Here is a 20,707-nt window from a genome sequence, read left to right on the forward strand (position 1 = left end):
TCAAGATCAACCGATAGGTCATTTCTGGTGCTGCAATCGATGTGACATGAAAGGCGCAGCGGAGTTCTCGGTGCAAGCCGCGTCTTCCGCAGCAGATCATCTCCGAAAGCATGTACCTGTCCCGTTCAATATTGTTCACAAGATACCCAGCAGCTGACCGACCTGCATAGAGCTCACCGGATCACCCAGCCAGCCAGTCTAGTGAGCCAAGTCCTGGTGATGAAAGTGCCATTGATATTTATTCTGGTGCAACACCCAAAAGGCGTCGGCTTGAACAGAGCGTCATACTAAAAGCGAAAATAAAAGCCATACAAGAACTAAGCGTTGGGTTCGTCATTGATAGCGATGTGCCATTCACCATCTTCGAGCACAGTTTCCTTCGGAAGATCATCAACCATTTCGACAGCGATTTAGTGGTCCAGATGGCGTGGAGTGGTAGCTCTATCGCTAGAGAGATACACCGGCTCTTTGAAGCGAATCGAGATATCAAGGCAGAGCTCTGTAACGCGTTGACAGCGGTGCATATTAGCTTCGATCTCTGGACGTCACCGAATCGCTTTGCAATCATGGCTGTATTTGCGCACTTTATCGATCAACTGGGGCATCGGCAGTCCCGTCTTCTGGCTTTGCGCCGTCAATCTGGTGCTCATAGTGGCGAGAATCTTGCCGGTTCTCTTGTCGACATCGTCCACGAATGGGAGATTGAGGGGCGAGTTGGCTGTGCCATCTCTGATAACATGGCGGCAAATGATACTTGTCTATACCACATGTACCAGCAGCTCGATCCATCGATGAGGCCTGTTGATATAAAGGCTCGCCAGATGCGATGCTATGGGCACACGCTCAATCATACTTGGGCATTGTAGAGTAGAGGGAGTTCTACCCACTTCTTTACCCTACCCGGGTAGAGAAGTGGTCTCCTCTACCCTACCCGGGTAGAGTGGGTAGAGAGTAGTGGGTAGATTGGTGGATAGACTATAAGGTAGGTAGGGAGGGCAGATGCCGCATATATGCTCAATTCTTCGTAAGCCACTTTATATTATGCATCCCAACCCTCCTCATCAAAAACAATGTTCATTTCATCATCCATCTCCACAGCCTCTACTATCATCGCGAGCTGCTCCTCCGAAGAGATGAACTTCCTCGCAAACCAGTTGCCCATGCACTCTAACCTCTGGAGGTTCTCTGGCGATAACCTAAGCCTATCCTAGCTCTACGTACGGCGTGCTCCCGAGGATTGTTGTTCTAGTTCAGCAGAGGAGGGTGCGATTGAGAGGATATTGATGGCCATACGGTGGAGACGAGGATAGCGCCGGCGTTGCTCTGGAGTTAACCACCACTGAAGAGGAGTTATCTTCAGAGCATCAATATCGATAGTTTTATCTTCAATAAACGCCATAAACATATCTTCATCCTCTTGCAAAGTAGGTTGAACTCTTAGACGACGTTTCAGCTGGTCTAATTCATTCTCTACCCTCTTCCTCGAGGATGGATGGCACGTATCGATATCAGCAACAGCAGCAGGGGCAGGGAGTGATTCATGAGGGAGAAGCGCGTATTCCTTCTGCCAGATCGAATAAGCAGTATCGATAGTCTCTGACGCCACTCTTCAGGCCAGTTCTGAAGAAGGTAATACTTCCGCTTCGAGGGATCGAGAAGCATCGCGGCGGCGTATACTGGCGTTGACTCAATGAGGGCGTAGTATTTATCAAGGATAAACCAGCCCATCTCAATAGAATGAACCATGCGGAGATTCTTCTCTGGGTCTGATTTATATAGCACCTATAAAACATTAGCGTCAAGCATTATCTTGACAAAGTAGGATAAGCCTTCTGATCCTCAAAATAGGTGAGGATAGCATCCATCAGGGTAAGGCATTGGGATAATGAAGCCTCACTGCCTTCAACCCATAGTGTACCACTAGCAAATACAGAGAGAAACCTCTCCGTACGCTTAAGTTCCCAACAGGCGATAGAGTAATGCAGGCTTTTATTTGAGGACTTCCCACTTCGATCAGATCTCTCCTTTGGTCTGAATTCAGGCTCCGAACCTCTTGCATATCGAAAAAAAGGTCCAGAATCAAGGTTTCTCGGAGGGGATCGAGGCAGTACTTGGAAGAGCACTAGAAGCAACACTGGGCGTCGGCAAGGAGAGGTTCAACATGGAAGGCGTTGTAGGGACGGTAGGAGATAATGAATGCTGTGAGAAAGACATGGTTAGAGGTATATGTAATAAAGGTGGACTGCAAAATAATATCTTGGTGTGGATGATGCCGGTAGTAACAGGCAGGGAAGGAGATGAGGAGTAAGTTAATTCCTTGCAAAGGTTTCTAGGTACATATATATGAAAAGGAGCGAACTACCTATTCAATGCAGTGCCAAGTAGGCTGCAGGCAGGCAGTAGCAGGCAGTAGCAGGCAGTAGCAGGCAGTAGCAGGCAGTAGCAGGCAGTAGCAGGCAGTAGCAGGCAGCATGTTTGGTAGCATATGAACTCACGTGAGAGGTCATAATATATTAAGCAGAATGAATGAAATTAGACGACTCGTCAAAGGAATTCAGCATCCACAATCTTAATCTTATCAGATAATAAGATCTAATTGACCAATCGGGAGTGGGTAGAGCTCTCCTTACAATGCGCAAGTATGCAAAAGACGGCCATCTGCAGTCACGGCTTCGATAAAGCTAGTCCAAATGCGGGACTGAGAGCCTTTGAGAAAGGCCTTTTTGTTCGGATCGCTACTACCGATAACCAAGGAGTCTAAGCCTATATTCACAGTTTGTCGGTAAGTTTATAGTAAGTCAATAGTAAAAAAGGGCGAGTCCTTACCAAATCCCGCCAGGATACCGCCTTCACCGACAGTAACTGTGTTCTCGGGCTTGATCCATCCATACTCTCTTTCGCGGATATCGAAGTACCAATTGATGGCCATTGGAGTAAAGGAATTGAACCTCGATGCCTCCTGGCGCTTTCCTATCTTAGCCTTGGTAGCTGGATGGCGTTTTACGAATCTGGCTACCCAGTGTACACCGATAGGCTTTTCCCGACCTTGTTGTCGTAAAAGGGCAGCGACGGTGGCGCGAACTTGATTGTGAGACGGAGCATAGCCAAGAGCCTCTTGTCTGAGTACCCAGCTGACTAATCCGATCTCTTGGGTCTTTGATAACAGCTGGGCGGGATGGGTGACCTCGGACTTAGATGGTAGACATCTTAAATGGTCTGAAAGAGTGGTCTGAGGCATGCCATGCTTCTGGGCAGATTGGTCTTGGGAGAGGCCGTTGTCCGTGACATCCAGCATGGTTTCAACAATTTCACTCTCAGTATAGAAGTCTCGGGGCATTTCAAAGCCGGTTTTGTGGCTTGAAGGTAGATGTAAGTCCGATGAAGGCTTGAGAAAGTAGAGTCGTAAGAAAGTCATCCATAGCGATTTTACATTGTTGGAATACGGCCAAGCCACTTACATAACCTACAAAGTTATGCCATAGTATTAAAGAACGGCAGATTCTCAACAGAACCAACTCCTGCATGTAAATATAACTTAAATACTGACCGAGGAATAAGTAATTGATAAAAGCATTTTATATGGGGAAATTTCATTTTTGCTTACCGGTGAAGGGGTCTTACCGGTGGAGGGGTACTGCATGGTACCGTCTACCCTTGGTACAGTAGGCTTGCAGCAAAACGTATTATGGCTTACTGTGCATAAACTTTGCTTTGTTGATATGTTCTTGAAGCAGCTTGACATGTGAAAATTGGAAGGCTTTAGGGCAGAAACTCGATATAAAAACCTGGCAATCCGTCCACCATTGAACTGCGAATCTTACAAGTTCTATAAAGAAGGCATTCCTTTCCTACCCTTACACGCCTGACCGGCAAGACCCTCTGGCATACCAAAAACCAGAGCTTGGGACACTGGCGTGTGCACGGACTCGTGCACGGATGCGTTTGGACATAGTACGGGGTAGGTAAATGTTTAATTGGATATGAGCTTCCATGAAACCTGTGAAAGGCCACTACCGTTCGTTTTATAGAAAAGGGGCAGCTGACTCCAGTAACCAGACTAATTTACCTCACCCAGCGAAGCAGCAGACATCTCGGACCTAACCAAAACCCAGGTCTAGTCAAGTTTATTCTATAGATGCTCCTTACCTCATCCTTGTTCAACGAGCCGTTCAGTCTCTCGTTTTTCTTCCTCGCCCGTCGGATTCTATCGCAAATCGCTGCCAAAATCCAGCCATTGCCAAGCCTGCGCCGATAACCCACCAAACTTAAGCTTGACTTATCAGCCCAAGTGATCGACACTTGCCAAAGTTCGAGCGCCGATGTTATCTCAATTTCTCGACGGCATCTCACTTTTGGGACATTAACATGGACGGGCGTCGATACCTCGTTGCTAGAGACTTGGATTAGTTAAGCCATAGTGAGTGATTACAGTCCCCTTATCCTCATGCCTATCGACAGCCACTGAAGACTGTCCACAGTAATTCAGCTGGTCCCTCAAGGTAACAACTGCATCTATTGTAACGATGGCACAGAGCTCCAATGTCCTAAGTGCTCAGACGGCGAGAGCTGCCAATTTACCGTTCCCCTCGACTGTACCCAATGTGCTACATCCGTCTGCATGCAAGATGAAGAGGCCGGATCTGACAAAGGCGGCGGCGGCCTAAACATTGGCGGCATTATTGGCGGTATCGTCGGTGGCATCGTTATGCTTGCTGTCGCTACATGTCTAGTCTGGAGGTTCTATATCAGGCCTAAGAGGTCACAGACTCCCATATCTATGTACGTCGAAGACGTGGATCTTGTGCAAGGCTCCGAGAAGGATGCCCCCTCGAGGGGAACTCGTCCCCCATCGGCATGTACTGTTCATTCTATCGCTCCAACCGTCCTTACTCGAGCCTCCAATATTATCCAGATCGCCTACATTCCCGTTGTTACAAACCGAGTGACTCCGATGCCACCAAACGTTCTTCTTCCCCCCCGTCCCTCCGATCCCCCTGCATCATGCCGAGGGCAACCAAGCCCAAGGAATCGACGATGAACATTTTGTCGTCCCTAGCGACCTTCAAGACTCAGCTTACCTGGGCCTATCTGGCTACTCAGACAGAACCTCATACGCTCGCTGGAGAGATAGTTCTTATTGGGTTAGATCCTTGTGAGTGACCGCTTGGGAGGCTTCGCACAGTTGACGTCGCAGGGTAGGCATTAGTAATCTAGCTATATGCTTTTAAGTAACTCTGCGGGATGGAATACCCCGCACAAGAGATAACTTAAGAACAATCAATCAACACATTTGCTGCTGCTCACCACATTTACTTTAACCCTTTAAGCACGCTCAGTGCGACAGTTGAGGGGATAACGTCGATGTGTTAAGGCCTCCACCTCACTAACGTGGTTGATAAGCGAGTGTCCCAGGCAAGTGAGTGTCCCAGTCTTATTTCTACCTTAAATTCAGATTTTAAAAAAACTCTTTAAAAATCCAAACTAAGCCTAAAATAGCTATAATTTTAATAGCTTATATGTAAGTCTTAAAATAAGCTATATTAAGTTTCTTATATATTAAAAAAATATCCTATATAGCCATAAACTTTAAAGTTTATTTACACTGTAAAATACACTGTATTTTAAGGTTTTCTATATAAAATAAAATGGCGAAAAATCTTTAAAAAATACTATTTAATACTATTAGCTATACTATTATAAAAAATATTTTCTACAGATTTTTAGCTATTTTATTTAAGCTTTAAAAGTACTATAGGGTAGGTTATTTCTAGGTGCACAGTATACTGGGACACTCGCTTGTCTGGGACACTCGCTTATCAACCACGTTATTACTTAATATTCCCATCTTGTCCTTGCTCTTGAATCGTCTCGTCGTTTTTTCCGTGTGGCTTGCTCCGGTTCCATCATACGCCGCCATGTTGAGCTCATCGGATCCCGTGTACTTTGAGCTCAGTTGGTCCATCCTGAGCACCATTGGAATCGGAAACGTTCTCTTTGGCTTCCTCGTTTGCAGCATCACCAGCTTTTCACAAATATTCAAAATGTGAGCATTTCTGGCTGACGTTGGATTGTGTACAAAAGGTCCAAGAAGCAGGGCTCTCATTCCAAAGCTACGTGATCTTGAGCCGTGTGCTACGAAACCGCCGCTGGCATGTCTTGGCCAGTTTATTTTGGACCATTATAGTCATAATTTCAGCCCTCAGAATAATGATCGCCATAATGAGGGTTAGATCCATCATAGACGGAGGTGATTCAAATCAGGAAGTCATCAACAATCTTCATATCGGCTACTTCGTCTTAATCGCCGTGGTGGAGTGCATCAGCGCATACTTCCTGTTAACCGTCTTCGCCTCCGCAAAAGCCACGTCCCTAAAAGCAGCCATTGAGGCGGGCCTCTTTCGATATTTAATGCGAAGCACTAAGGTTCGTCTGGCTCTGCTCGCCGTTATTGGCGTCATGAGAGCTATCACGTACTCCTTCCAGACTACCGCGCAGAGCGCGACGAACGTAGCAAGCCAACTTGACCGATTTGCCTACACTATGGAATACCTCTTCCCTTTCGTCATGTTGTCAGTTGAACCTATTACTGCCATACAGATACTCTTGCTATACGCTTACTAACTTCCATCTCATAGCATTGACATGCTCGCGTCGAGATTGGTGTTTACGGATCAGGCGTATACATCCTCTTCTCAAAGTCAGACATCCAGAAGTGGGCCCAAACAATTCACCTCAACTACCAATAAGAGGTTGTATTCTGTAGCGCCAAACGATCAAATAATTGAGATCCACGGAGGTGGAAGTAACATTGGCCAGATAAGCTCACAGGAGCGCATCCTTGAGTCTGGCGTATCTTAAAGGACGGCCTCAGAGATCGAGCTTGAAGATAAAGACGGAAAGCGAGGTATTAGCAAGATGATTAATTTTGAGGTGTATGAATCCTATGACTTGCCGAAATGAGACAAAGGTAACTAGAAAGTATATTAAGCCTAGGCGTCCAGCTTCTCGTCGCGAAATTAAGTCGGTGTAATGCTAAAATAGTTAGTTTCCTTAGCAATAAACATAGCTATATGGCTACTCACATCATGAAACCTCATCTATAACGAAGTACATGCAATATAAGCTACATGACGAGAGAAAGATTCCATAAAAGCAACCATTATTACTAAAAATTATAAGTCAGGCAATAAGTCTCCATGAACAGTGGTGCTTGCGACCTTAATAAGACGAAAACCTTGAGCCGCTTTGCGTGAGTGGCAGGTCAGTGCCAAGCCCATCATCGACGCTTGTATCCGGTGCATTTGTCCACATTCTAAGTAGTTCCTTTACTCTGGATTTTGCTTAGTCGATATCATTACCATAGCGCTCTTCCAGACCAAGAAGCCTCTCTAACTCGTGATCGATTTCTAATCGGTTCCAGTTCTCGCCTATGGTAGAACTCCCTGTCCTCGCGAGGAATATATCACTTCGCTCTGCCTGCTCAATTAAACTTCACATGACCACGTCACTAGCATGTCAGGTTCAGGCCGTGTTCAGTCATGGTCATAACTAGTAGATAGCTGACTAGAAGAAGGATACGCACTGAGAATCAAGCTAACAACACCAGCTATCTGTCCTTACACCGCGCTTATAACAGAACGTTCTTATAGCTGGGGTTGTCATTCTGGCTTTACGATGTTCTCTATTCCGTATGTTACCAGGTAGCGAAGTAATACGTAGTAAAAAGAAATATACCATACTTATACAACCATTCAGCTAATGTGTGTCAATTTATAGCGCAAGAACATATCCCCCGCAACTGCGTGATCTTGTTAAATGCTTGGTAAATGTACCTGGCTTTGGACAAGCGATGTGTAAGACTTTGAGGACGTACGTAACATACCCGCAGTCTAGTACCGTAGATTAGGTGGTTAGGAATCAGGTTGTCCGTTTATTTTTCAAACCTTAATACTATTTGTTAAGCGTGTCTACTATCCGCCTATATGCTGCAACACAAAATCCCTTCAAGCCTCATTTTGTGACCTTGATATCCTTCCAAGACGCTATCTCCGTTTCCATGTATAGGAAAATTATCCCCAGTGGCACTGTCACGGCCTTACGTAGCGTATTATAGCAACTTATCTCTCTTACACCACATTTGCGTCGTATATGTATTAGGACGGAGGAGCACCGTCTGTTACCTTGCCATATGATAATGATGGATAGTCCCCAAAGCAGGCGTAATCGAACTTGGCTTTATCTGCCATTTCTTCCTGCACTTTGAGGAACGTGTCTAGTTCACACCAACCATCCTTGCGATTAACATCGCACTCGGGGAAACTCTTACCCAGAGGGATAGTTCTCTGGTTGAGAACGAAGTGGATATACTTGGTGTCATTACCCTCAAGGTAGCGGTCTCTCGCAGGCGAGATAGGCTTATGCGCCTTGATGATCTCGATATCTAGGCGAGCGCCGAACGGTGTGATATGTGAGACGGTAAATTCGTGATCGCCAGGGTATTTATCAGCGGGGAGCTTCTCTGCAAACTGGCGGAAGCCAAATGCCGTCAAGATGGATATAATGTCCTTGTCGTGAGAGAAGTCAAAGTAAAGGCTCTGATTCAAGGGGAAGGTCTCCTTCATGCCGTCGAGTGTCGTATTGATCTGAGAGCCAGAGTAGCCTAGTGTGTGATTCTTGAGGCGTGCAATAACCTCTTGTTGGTAGCCCAGGCCAACGGCCCGCTACAACATAGTTAGCACCACATACGTATGCGGGCAAATAACTTACGCCAGTGGCACTATGGAACGCTGCGCCAGAAGAGAATGAGAGATCGATAGAGTAGCTAAAGCTCTGCCATTCTCCGTAAGTAAATAGATCACAGAACCTACTGAACCCATAGGCAACCGTCTCCAATGGACACATCTTTTGGGCAGCATAAACATCCGCCAGGATCCATTTGAATCCATCAGTCATGTTGTTGAACCGAGAGGTCGCTGCAAAAATGAAATCAGTCTCAGTCCCTGTTTATCGAAACAAAGCTAGAAGCATACCATTTTGAAGATATATCTCGACCCAAGCTTCCACCAGCGATTTGTAATCGGCCTTGGCTGTGTTGGGGCAGTTTAGGTCTCCAGCAAGTGAGTTGTTAAAGCCCGCAGCCTCTATAATTACTTCGATAGTGGCATTGTTTGTCCTATCAGAGTCAATACTTGAAGTGCTTCCATCTTGCACGATCATAAGCATACCATTCCAGACCGAAAAAGCCGGCCACCCAGTACTCGGCCGATTTCAGCATTCGATCTCGAGTCTATCTACTGTCAGCTTTAAAAAAATGCCTTGGACTAAGATGAGCTGCTGAGAGTGCGCCGTACCGTAGTTCTAACAATAAGCTTGCTATGAGGGTTGTACAAGCGGCCATACATGTAGCTATGTAGAACACCTGCCGCACAGAATTAGCGCAAAGCTCAAGGCTCTTCGATCACGTTTGCTCACCAGAGTCGAAAAGCTCTTGGCGCCCCTTGGGAACTAGAATGTCTTGTCCAAGTTCGTACTTCCAGTCCATGAGAAACCCCAGAGGTCCCTTAGTATTAAACTTGCCTGAGGCATTGGCAATGCGCCCACCAAGCTCTGCCACATCGGAGTCAGGATTTGGGTATCGTGCGCCATGGCGTGATAGCATCTGAATCTGAACGATTTCGGCACCCTCGGGAATAGGGTACTCATCCACGCCGAAGCCGGGAGATGGGGAGTAAGGACTCAAATGGCCCATCATTTTGAAAATGCTTTTGTTGCCTTCCGTCATACCCTCAATGGGGATGGAGGTCTGTAATGGATCATTCGGTACAAAGGTGGCTGCAGCTGTAGGTTCAAAGGCACGAGTCTGAGCCATAAAGGCTGGCTTGCCAGTGGCAGTAGCGCCGGGCCATAGCTCCGGTGAGGTCTGGAAATACTGAGGCACTCGGGATGGTTGACACGGACATGAGCCGGAGCCGGAGCCGGAGCCGGAGTCGGAGAAGGCGTAGGGAGGAAGGCCGAGGTATATATTCGAGGCCAAGAAAATAATAGCAGCTGTTGAGATAAGGAGAGTCATATTTCGGAGCCCCCTGTTCAGTCTGTGAGGGACCACAGCGGGCACTGACGTTCTCTGGCCATCGTCGTAACCGCCACCCTCGTCTTGATACAGAAACAGATAGCCCGAGGCGTCGCTTGGCGCATGCTTGGACTCGCGAGATGCTGCTGATGCCGCCATCGTGGTGTACAACTAAAACGATTCCGATGGGTCGTTGCGATAAATATACAATGGTAGTCTCAGTAGAAGCGCAAGAGTAAGCCTAGTCTCTCTTTAGCCAGCACAACAGATGCCCCCCAGTATGTCGATCCGGGCTATGAAACGGAGGGCCTGCCTGAGCCAATTAGCGGGTTGGCTGCTGTCGATCGATGACGTTGCGTCTGGAGATGCGGGGCTGAAGGTGCAGAGAACGTCTGTATTCTAGCGCAACATGATTCTGCTCATTGCCTCATCAAGTGCCTGCACTGGGTAAGTCGTGAGGAAAAATGTGGCATTCAAATTGCTCTAATTATTGTAGAAATACCGAGGTGATGTTGATCCATAGTTTGTTAGTGCGCCAAGTGAGAAACACATTTATCTCATCGAGAAGCAAACATTGCTATCCAACGACTCGCGCGCTTTTGCAAATTGTACTACTGGCTTTCATTCAGGCCCCAAGACGGTCATCATGGTATCAATATGCTTTGCAACCCGGCTTGCCCTACTGTGTACTCAATCTCTAACCTTCCTCACTTCCAGTTGAACATCCCGAATGCGGTAACCCCGAGCCAATTTGTTTCATCATGACGGTGACTTTACGGCCAACATCCATCCTAGAATGTCATAGCCTAGCCTATCAGCAGCGGTAGGGATGGATAAATACCGTCAACGACTTGAAGAATGCCCCGACACATCACGACTGCTGTGGCTGGAATGTCCTTTTGATGTGGTATATTAAAAAGGAATGATGGTGCATTGGCGAACAGTAAAGCCGCACGAATGCAGTGACGCTTAGGAAAACAATTCTATCACCATGGTGATAACCTTTCAAACTGGTCTTTTGAGTAACATGGTTACCGATCGGCATAAGTTCCATCTCTTCACGATGCCGCTGAGAAGGCTTTCGTCTCCAACAGTCCTTTATGTCTCTAGATTTGAGAAAGCTTAGGGCTGATGCGTGGCACATATCAGACTATTAGAGGATTAGGGTTAGGGTTTTATATTAATAGCACCTACCTCTATCGCTCGAAGATAATTAGTTTTCAATCGCCGACTGCAAAACAAATGTAGGTAAGCTTGGCAACGTGCATGATTAGCGCCGGGACAGAGGGCTGGAAGAGTCAAGAAAGCATACAAATCCACGCCATAACAAAGTTTGTGGGAGTGTTCCAATTGATATTGCCGAAGCGTATAAGACTCGGGCAGTCCTTCTAGAGTTTAACTGGGCGGCATGATCCGTGATTTACATATAGGACAGGTATCATGGCGCCTAAAGAACCATTAACTAAAGCAACTCGAGTAAAAGACGTGACAGCATTATAAATGACGGATTATGTCCTTGTCCTCCATTAGCCCTAAGCAAATTGCGCTGAGAAGTAGTCAGAAAATGGAATTAACATAGTATTAGACTTGTATGCTCACCAGGTATTGAAACCGGATGAGGTGTTCACCACATCATTCATTTCGGCCGTCCACTGCCTGTAAGTTCATGCAGGGGCAATTTGGTCTAGCATCACCGGCTCAAAACTGTCGTTGGACAAAGTCTCATGATCCGAGGCTCAGGGCTGCCGTCAGATCAGATTAACAATCAGATATATCAATCAGATCAATCAATTCAAATCAGATATGGAATTTTGTCAGATCAATCAATTCAAATACAACGTCTGTACATCTGATATATCTGAATGGAGAGCAGCTACCCTAGATACATCGGATTATTTATATGTTCCGGCTCCGGAAAGCGTGACTCGCCTTGGAAGCCACGATGTTATAGGGGTCAGCCGAGCTGATTGGTCCTGGACCCTTGCCTGCCGGGGTCTCAGGTAGAGGCGAATACGAAGGTAGGTCACCCCTTTTTTCTACCTCTCGCTCTGATACGATGTAGATTTAGCCAGAGGAACAAAGCAAGCCTTGGGTCGTCAGGAACGCATCTTGGCAGCCGTCCACATGCTCTACTAACTATAATCTATAATGTCCGAAACCGCTTTGAAAGGCAGCATTATCAGCAGCCCGTCGCCATCGCCACCACCTACGTTTCCTCATCTCGGGTCCCGACCCAAGAGCATCGCCAAGCAGTATGCTGCAGCTTTGGCTCTGGCCTCGACTACCGATTCTTCCGTTCACGACCTTCACAAGATTACCTGGGGCCAAAGACGTTTTGTCATTGCGAGCCTCTTAGATAGGAGGAAGAGTAGAGGCCGGCGAAGCTGGATAGGAAACCATGGCTGGTTCCTGGCAGAATTGAAGAGAGACAATACATCTAGCGGAGATATCTGGTGTTGCCGACTCTGTGATGACAAGGGCGCGCCACGATTCTTTAATGCTCAGTCGACATCCTCGGCACAAGCTCATCTTTACAAGTTGTCGGACTTTCCTATCTCCAGGGTATCACTGACGGTTTCAGAGCTCATAGGATCACCGAGACATTCGAACCGGGTTCATTCGACGATTCGTCAGTTCTTGATCTTCAAAGATGCGCATCCAAGAAACGGCCAGCCTCTTCTTCCCTGGTTCATCCCCGAGCGAAGATGGCACGGATCAGAGAACTCTCAGTTGGCTATATTATTGATTCCAATCTTCCCTTCTCTACCTTCGAGAGTGCCTACCTACAAGAGCTGTTTCGTCAGTTAGACTCTGATCTTTATGCTCAGATACCCTGGGGTCGAACTTCAGCCAAGAAAGAATTGGAGGATATACTCTCTTTGAAGAAAGCTGCCGTCAGGGAGGAGCTTGATGAAGCCGTCACACAGATACACATCAACTTCAACCTGTGGACGTCTCCAAATAGACTAGCTTTCATTTCGATATTTGGTCACTTCATTGATCGGAGTAACTCACACCAAAGCCGGCTACATGCTTTCAGGAGGCAGATTGGATCTCACGCTGGCGAGAATATCGCCTACACTGTAAGAAATGTTGTCCGTGATTGGGGGATTGATCGCAAGATTGGGGTCTCGATCTGTGACAATGCAGCTAGCAATGACGTTTGCTTGCGAAACTTCTACACGAACCTCGATGCCTCGATAACTCGAGCGGATGCGGAGGCACGAAGGATGCGATGTTTCGGGCATATTTTAAACCTTGTCGCCCAAGCTTTCCTCTATGGAGATGATGCAGCTTCTTTTGAACTTCAATCTGAGGCTTATGGCATGCTGGAGCGGGTCGAGGAAGACCTTGAACATTGGCGAGCCAAGGGCCCAGTTGGGAAGCTTCATAATATTGTGAAGTTCATCCGAGCCTCTCCGCAGCGTACCGAAGCATTCAAAGCACATGCCAGGGAACAGGAGGAAGCAGACATCTATAAGCTTGCGGAAGAGTCAACAGCTGAGCTGGAAGTGATACAGAACAACGCTACGAGGTGGAACTCGACCTACATGATGATCGAGCGCGCTTTGGTCAAGCAGTCTGAGCTCAATAGCTTCATCCAAGATTTAGGGCTAGAAGCAGACGCCTCAAAAAGGGTTCCCATGGCCGACATTCTGACCTCCGATGACTGGAAGGTCCTCAGGGAAGTTAGCCATATCTTAGAGCCGATCTACAATATGACAATGAGAACACAAGGATGGGGTACAAGTGGAGGCCACGGCCGGCTCTGGGAGGTCATGACAGGGATGGAGTATATTCTGGAACACCTAGAAGATTGGAGGCTTCTCTACGAGGATGAAACTGCGAATCATGCTACGGAGGAGAGACGTAGAGCTCAGGGGGAGGAGCTTGAATCGGTTGCGGATACGAAGTCAATGTCTGCTCGGCCATTTGTAGTCAGGCAAACTCGAGAGCGACCCTTGCGCCAGTCCCGACTACCATCGCGACTCCAAGGGTTTGAGATCACGCCGTTACACCGCCGTCGCGAAACGGTTCTTTCGGCTTGTCCATCCACCAGCCCATTGTTTAACGAAGGTGCTCTTCCTGTACATTCTCGAGGAGACTACTTGCAGGACGATGCTCGCTCCGTAAGTAACATTGCCAGTATGGAGGGTCAAGAGCGTGCTAGTATCAGGGCAAGCATAAACGCTGCTTGGATTAAGCTGAATGAATATTATACTCTTCTGGGGCGGTCGCCTCTGTTTGCGGCCTCTGTTGTTCTGAATCCGGACCTTGGCCTCCGGTGGTTGGAGACTAATTGGATTTCCCCAGAGCAGCTACAATGGCTTCGGGATGCAAAGGATGGCATCAAAGCCTACTTTGAGCGTTGGTACTCGAAAAACGACGATGATTCTTCTGAGAGTATTTCGGCCACCTCCTCGTTGACGCCCCGACCTGAGCAAAGTAGGTTTGAGCAGTGGGTGAAAAGTCGGCAGCCTAAGCTCTCGGCAACAGGCAGTGAGCTTGAACGATACTATAGGCTCGAGCCGGAACAGGTAGATGACCCTGTTCTTTGGTGGATTGATCATAGCAACGCTTTTCCGCGTTTAAGTAGATTTGCATTAGATGTCCTTGCAATCCCGGCCATGTCAACCGATTGTGAGAGAGCATTCAGTCTTGCGAAGCTTACAGTCAGCTCACAGCGACATTCTCTACTTGGATCGAGCATTGAGTCGATCCAACTACTGAAGAACTGGATAAGGGGAGGGTGTGTTACTCTGGGGGGCCTATGCTTAAGCAACAAGGCAGTCAGATCCCACGGGCAGAATCGTGAGGCTGGGAATAGCTCCACGTGACCTATTTTATATCAGATATCTATCAATCAATCAATCAGATCAGATACAGAGGGTAAAGTATCAGTTCAGTTCAGATTTGCGTCCCCATCTGATTTGATTGATCTGACGGCAGCCCTGCCGAGGCCACTGGATCCTGCGTTGGATGCCCGTTGGGTGTGAGAAGCCAAGAGCTTGGTGTACCTTAGTATATATTACCACTGATATTACGACGTCGGGAAACGCACATGACATAACATGTTAGTGCCAGGATGTAGATGGCGAAGACGATGAGTCCTAGTGGCAAGTCCGTGGCTGGCGGCGAGTGGTTACCAGCCTCGTCGGATGCAACTAAAGGAATAACGGCTACCATGCTGAAGATGGCTGGGCATATTATGTGATGCGACCATATCCTACGCGTAATAAATCTAATTATATGGCTGCTTGATTTGGATGGTTTATATAGCAGTATAATGTGGACGTTTCCCTCACCTCAACGTCCCAATTTCAAGAAAAAAACATCTTCCACCCCTGCAGGTCAGCCTTAGGGCCCCTTCCACTCGCCCCACTTTCGCCACATCCTCGTCCACGTTATTGAACCAGATTCTCTGGTCTATATGCCCGTGCTGGTGCTGCCTGGCGTGTCACCGACCTGCCTGCTTGTCGCACCAGTCGCTGTATTGCATATTGCCTACGGCGAGCGCCGCTGCCTCCATGACGTTGACGAGCGGGCGCGTGACATCCGCCGATCCTGTTTCCTAGCGTCCTTGGGATAAACTCGACGTCCGTGGTCTAGTTGGAGGTGGTATATTTTAGGCGTGGATGCACTGGTGGTTTGGGTATGGGTGGTCTTTGGTCTTAGAATAGGGGTCTTGTATACATTTAGCGGAGATATCGAGGTAGATTGGCGTTAATATTTGTTATATCTGGCAGATCTATGGCGTAATTCTTGTCATTTTAGCCCACCTACACTTCACTAACCTTGAGGGACAAGGCGATGGAAACAAGTTCCATTCCCGAAATGACGCTAACTAACACTCCCAACCTGTCACCTATGCATCTCTATTAGATCGACTTTCTTGCGGTATCATCCTCATTCGCCTAGAATGACGTCTCTAGGTAGTATTCATGGGCGCCCAGTATGAGAATGGCCTCTACTTAGACGGAGCCTGGATCAAGAACTCTCAAGGGTAGGGTCAGCAGACTCGTGAACTTTTGTTCCAAAAACAGCTCAAGAAAGCTTAATTACCTGTCACTTCACTTTGAGGGTGCCGGTGTTAGGCCGATAGAATGCCCTCAGCCACAGATGTTGACGCTAAAGCCTTTTTCATATGTTAGGGAACTTCAGATACTATTGGATAATACTGACCGCAATGACGGTTTGATGATTTGAACCGCCTGCGGTGTGGTGATTTCACATGTTACTTTTGACGATTTGCTCATCGTATCATGACTGAAAACTATGATGGTACACTCCAGGTCCTCTGAGGCCTAGGAAGAGCGATATGCTCAGAGTCATTGGTTTCTCTCCAATGTCACCCCCGGCACTGGCAGCAGGGTCACCATATGTTCGATGACCCTTGGACCACGGCCATATTCACCATAAGCAAAAGTCAACATTGAATCACCAATCACACCTTCAACATGTAACACAAATCCCTGCTCCACCATCATAACCAAATGAAATAAACCTCCACCTGCCACGATGCTTTTCTCAACGCCAGCTTCTTGTTGTGTTGTCCTGTGGAATCACGCATTGCAGTCGTGCCTCATATATCATACCACACGTAAGATACAACTCTTCGACATCTATTTCTCCCAGGTTACATACGAAAAAAGACGACTCAAGCGCGAGCTCTCAACCAGTAATTATCCAATCATTTTCCTGCTGTTTCTGCTTGCATTCCGTCTACACTTGACCCCCGCTCGCACGCAGACACATGGAGGCAAGATCAGACGCCATAAGTGCCCCGGCAATGCCACTGCGATCGCGTAGTCCAACCTAGCAATATCGTGGTGTGACTTCCATCTGTTCGATTACTGAAGGAGATTCAACCTTACATACCTCCAAAGATAATGGTATCTTCCAACCTTTCGGCAAGAATTTCAAGACTTTCACAAACTTGAAAGAATGCGCCAGGCGGATTTTGCGATTGAATACCCTGCCACCACAAGCCACTTCGAAAAAGAAGCCCGAGGGCGACCCTCACCATGGGCATCCCAATTGTACTGCAAGTGAAAGGGTCACATTGAATCAACAACACACTGGAGGATTGAACTGTGCTTCCCCTGCGCCAACGCTCAGTGTCACTTCGATTGTTACAACCGATGAAGGTCAAGTCCAAAAAGGGGGAGAAAAGATACAGCAGCAGTCACGTCCGGCTCTGCATTTATTTGGTGATCGTCGCAGCGCGAAAAAGCGGCCTTCGTTCAAGACTGTTCATTTTGACCCCAACTTGGAGCATGTACGCTACTTTTCAAACGCCGACAAACCACTGACAATAGGCGCAAGTCCATCATTTGTGAACAAGAACCCACTCTCGGATGAACAGATAGCCAACCAGAAAATAGCTTCGTTGCCTCAATGGGAAATCTTTCCACCTAACTTCCGTGATGATGATTCGACCCGAAAGCCAATGGATGTCAGAGTCCACAGACTCTATTTTTCTAGTCGTCGCATGACTCTCTATGTCCGACATAGTATTTACTTATCGTGGTAGCTGACTTGGCCTTTGGAAAATTCATCATTTGCCGTTTTACGTGAGGTTATTGGAAGACGGTCTCCGGAACCCCAGCGAAGTATTATCGTGCGTCAAGTTCTAGGAGTGTGCAAAATTACGTTAAGTTTGTTGTTGGCATTAGCCTCTTTGATGCGGATGGGCTTGATTCGAGCCCTTTGTTCTTTTATGTGCGATACATCATAAATGGTCAGGAATATTGGGATGATAACTCAGGCGTCAACTTCGAGGTGGATTTCAGAAGAAAGCTTGACTCGAAAGCAATATCATTTCAAGTATAAGCAAAGCACCAGAGCGTACCTCATGTGCAGCAGTGGACTCCATCAGGGGCCCTAACGAGCCTTTCCCAGGGGTCTGAGGCATACCTGGGCGTTTGAGTTAGCTCATAAGTTTCGTCTCTTCTAACTCACTCATATGAGTTACATACGGCCTAGCCATAATTCGCTCATAAGTTTAACTCAGACTCATCAGTCAACTCACGTATAATGATCATGTGACATCGCCAGTTTCCCAAAATAGGAAGTTGGTGATAAGAATCTATGGTATTGAAGTGCAGAGAATCGCCACGCTATTCAACATCACTCATTTCTATATAGAGGTCATCATTGCCAATGTCCGGATCACATACTAGCCCCAGTCCACCGAGCCCAGTCCCCACAATATGCCCATTCCGCATCCAATTGCCAAGACACTCAACTTCCTGCAGCCGCTCGCACGCCATCGAGAGCCGGTCCCATGATGCGGTCCTACGCGCACCTGAGAAGGCCCTTTCTGGCCCTGCCGACTGAGGGCTTATCGAGAGTATATCGATGGCCAAACGGTTAAGGCGTGGAAACTGCCGTCGTTGTTCAATGCGACACCACCACCAGCGCTCATCATATGTCAATCAAATCAACTTTGGCCCCGAAGTTGGTTTGATTGACAGCCCTCGAGCTCAAAGTTGATTTATTTGATTTGATTGATACCCTTTTCAATTCCGTGAGTGGAGACCCCTACCCGAAGTCATCCCCCTCGTGTACACCAACACTCAGCTACCCACTCAACTACCTAACCCTACTCCACCCTGCCTGACCCAGTTCTTGAGGCATTGAAATGTTCCAATGTATCTGCGCCCATCGAGAGCCTCTGAGAGGTCAACGTCAGCTTCGCTAGGCTGAATTGTCTCTCACAATCACTCGCCATCGCTGGAATAGCAAAGACATCCAGGGCAAAGCTGCTCAGTGAAGGAAACGAAGCCCTGTGGTCTCTCCACCATTGGATAGCATCCTGCGTATCCTGTGGCTCGAGACGGAGGTACCTTTCGAGCTCGCCGACACTGCCACCCATCACAAACGCTTTCTTTGTCTTGCTATTAATCCACTGAGTGTACTGATCATCCTCTTGACCCATCGTCCTTAGCGCTGCGTCATACTTCGTTGTTTCCTCGCACAGTCCCTGGTTCGCGTCGTACCAACGGGTGAAGTAACCCTTGATACCAGCCTTGGCATCACGAACGCAAGCGAGTTGCTCCTCAGACACCCAAGTCGCCTCTAACCAGCTGATCCCGAACCTCGGGTGAAGAATGATTGCTGCCGCAAACAAGGGAGATTCTCCGAGCTTGTCATAATACTCATTCAGCTTCTTCTAACCGTTGTTGATTGATGCCCGGATGTAGGCTCGATGGTCCGCTGGTAATGTGCTCTTTTTGCGACGTCTCGGACGCTGATCGTTTCTCCGCCGTAGAATAATCAGCCCGAGAATGCAACGGTAAGGCAGATTCTACGAATCTCGGAGGTTGACTCCGCTGTGGTAGCGCGTAAACCTCATCCTCCTCAAAGCGGGCAGGGAGACGGTGAACGCGGCTTGGCCGACCGTTGGACACTCGGAAATTTGCTGACACCGTTGCAATCCGCTCCGCAGCATCCACTTGAGTTTTTCCCATCGTCTCCTCCGTAACCTCACTATAGAAGACCTTCCAGTCCTCAAAATGCTCCAACAGATATTCCATTCCTATCGGCACTTCCCACAGGCATCCATAGCTATCACCTTTTCCCCAACCTTATGTCCGCATCATCTAAAGGTATATAGGTTTAAGAAGCTCGTTAACTTCGCCAAGAACCCGCCAGTCTTCGCTAGATAATATATCCTCCGCCGGGATCCATCTTGCCCCGTCTTCCTCTTCTTAAGTTACAAAGATAAATACTCTAATATCTATCTGCTTTCGCAAAGCCCTCTCAATCATCATGTAAGCGGAGTTCCACCGCGTTTCGTTGTTCATGACAACCTCGACCTCGGCCGTGGATTCCTCGCAGAGCTGATATCCCTCGTGATCCTGCTCCCGGGCAACTCGCTTGAACTGTTCGCTCCGCTGCGGCGATGAACGGATAAACTTAACAATGTTGCGGAGCTTCCCAATGGGTCCCTTCGTGCGCCAATGATCCAGGTCCTGCTCAACAAGACTGCGCATGCCGTTAATGTCAGACTCCAGCTAACCCTAAGAATGACTCGGCGTCTTTGCCAAAGAGAAAGGCACGCGCGACGAGATTGAGCGTGTGCCCATAGCATCGCATCCGGCGGGCTTTGATATCAACAGGTCTCATCGATGGATCGAGCCGCTGGTACATATCTCTTTGAGTGTGATAAGCCTACACTTCCGTACCGAGCCCCACATGACCCCCGCTTTGGCTGAGGTACATGGAGTGACTTGGAGGGCCAAAGGAATCAATCCCACCCATTTCATCATACATTTCTTCTTCTTCATTCCCTACGGCCTCATGGCTTCTCAACAAGCCTCCGACCTAGCTGTCAACGCGTATGACGATAGCTGTATTGTTGTTGCTAACAGCTACCGTGAGCAGCCAGCTGATAATACCTGCCGACCAATCAAAGCTCCGGATCCCTCCCGCGGCTACCGTTTTCGGCCATTGAAGCTTCCAATTCGGGTCCCTAAGATCACAGCCTTGCCCCAGGAGCCGCTGTTGCTATTCCAGCTATTTGTACCTATTTCACTAGTAGAAAGCTGGGCCTGTTACACGAATAGCTGGGCTAGCCACGTGCTTGAAGAGGCTCGCTGTGGCCGTCGTACATTGAAGCCACAGTCACGGCTA

At 47.8% G+C, this 20,707-nt stretch overlaps 4 protein-coding genes across 4 annotated transcripts; 2 read left to right on the forward strand and 2 right to left on the reverse strand.

Annotated features, from left to right (window-relative positions):
* Positions 1-1,039: 1,039 nt before the first annotated feature.
* On the reverse strand, positions 1,040-3,337 carry FOXG_14471 (uncharacterized protein; the record flags this gene model as incomplete). Its single annotated transcript, XM_018394527.1, has 5 exons — positions 1,040-1,167; positions 1,222-1,564; positions 1,678-1,782; positions 2,669-2,763; positions 2,827-3,337. The coding sequence occupies 5 exons, from the start codon at positions 3,335-3,337 to the stop codon at positions 1,040-1,042; spliced, it is 1,182 nt and encodes a 393-aa protein (XP_018254714.1).
* A 1,281-nt stretch (positions 3,338-4,618) lies between these two features.
* FOXG_21741 (uncharacterized protein) lies at positions 4,619-5,038 on the forward strand (the record flags this gene model as incomplete). Its single annotated transcript, XM_018402089.1, has 1 exon — positions 4,619-5,038. One exon carries the CDS (start codon positions 4,619-4,621, stop codon positions 5,036-5,038), a length of 420 nt encoding a protein of 139 aa, XP_018254715.1.
* Positions 5,039-6,219: 1,181 nt separating this feature from the next.
* On the forward strand, positions 6,220-6,858 carry FOXG_14472 (uncharacterized protein; the record flags this gene model as incomplete). Its single annotated transcript, XM_018394528.1, has 2 exons — positions 6,220-6,569; positions 6,636-6,858. The coding sequence occupies 2 exons, from the start codon at positions 6,220-6,222 to the stop codon at positions 6,856-6,858; spliced, it is 573 nt and encodes a 190-aa protein (XP_018254716.1).
* Positions 6,859-8,153: 1,295 nt separating this feature from the next.
* FOXG_14473 (uncharacterized protein) lies at positions 8,154-10,228 on the reverse strand (the record flags this gene model as incomplete). The annotated part of the gene is made up of 6 exons (XM_018394529.1): positions 8,154-8,720; positions 8,767-8,972; positions 9,030-9,172; positions 9,225-9,286; positions 9,351-9,418; positions 9,472-10,228. The coding sequence occupies 6 exons, from the start codon at positions 10,226-10,228 to the stop codon at positions 8,154-8,156; spliced, it is 1,803 nt and encodes a 600-aa protein (XP_018254717.1).
* Between the last annotated feature and the right edge of the window lie 10,479 nt (positions 10,229-20,707).

Source organism: Fusarium oxysporum, chromosome 15, assembly GCF_000149955.1.
Source record: "Fusarium oxysporum f. sp. lycopersici 4287 chromosome 15, whole genome shotgun sequence".
Lineage (NCBI taxonomy): Eukaryota > Fungi > Ascomycota > Sordariomycetes > Hypocreales > Nectriaceae > Fusarium > Fusarium oxysporum.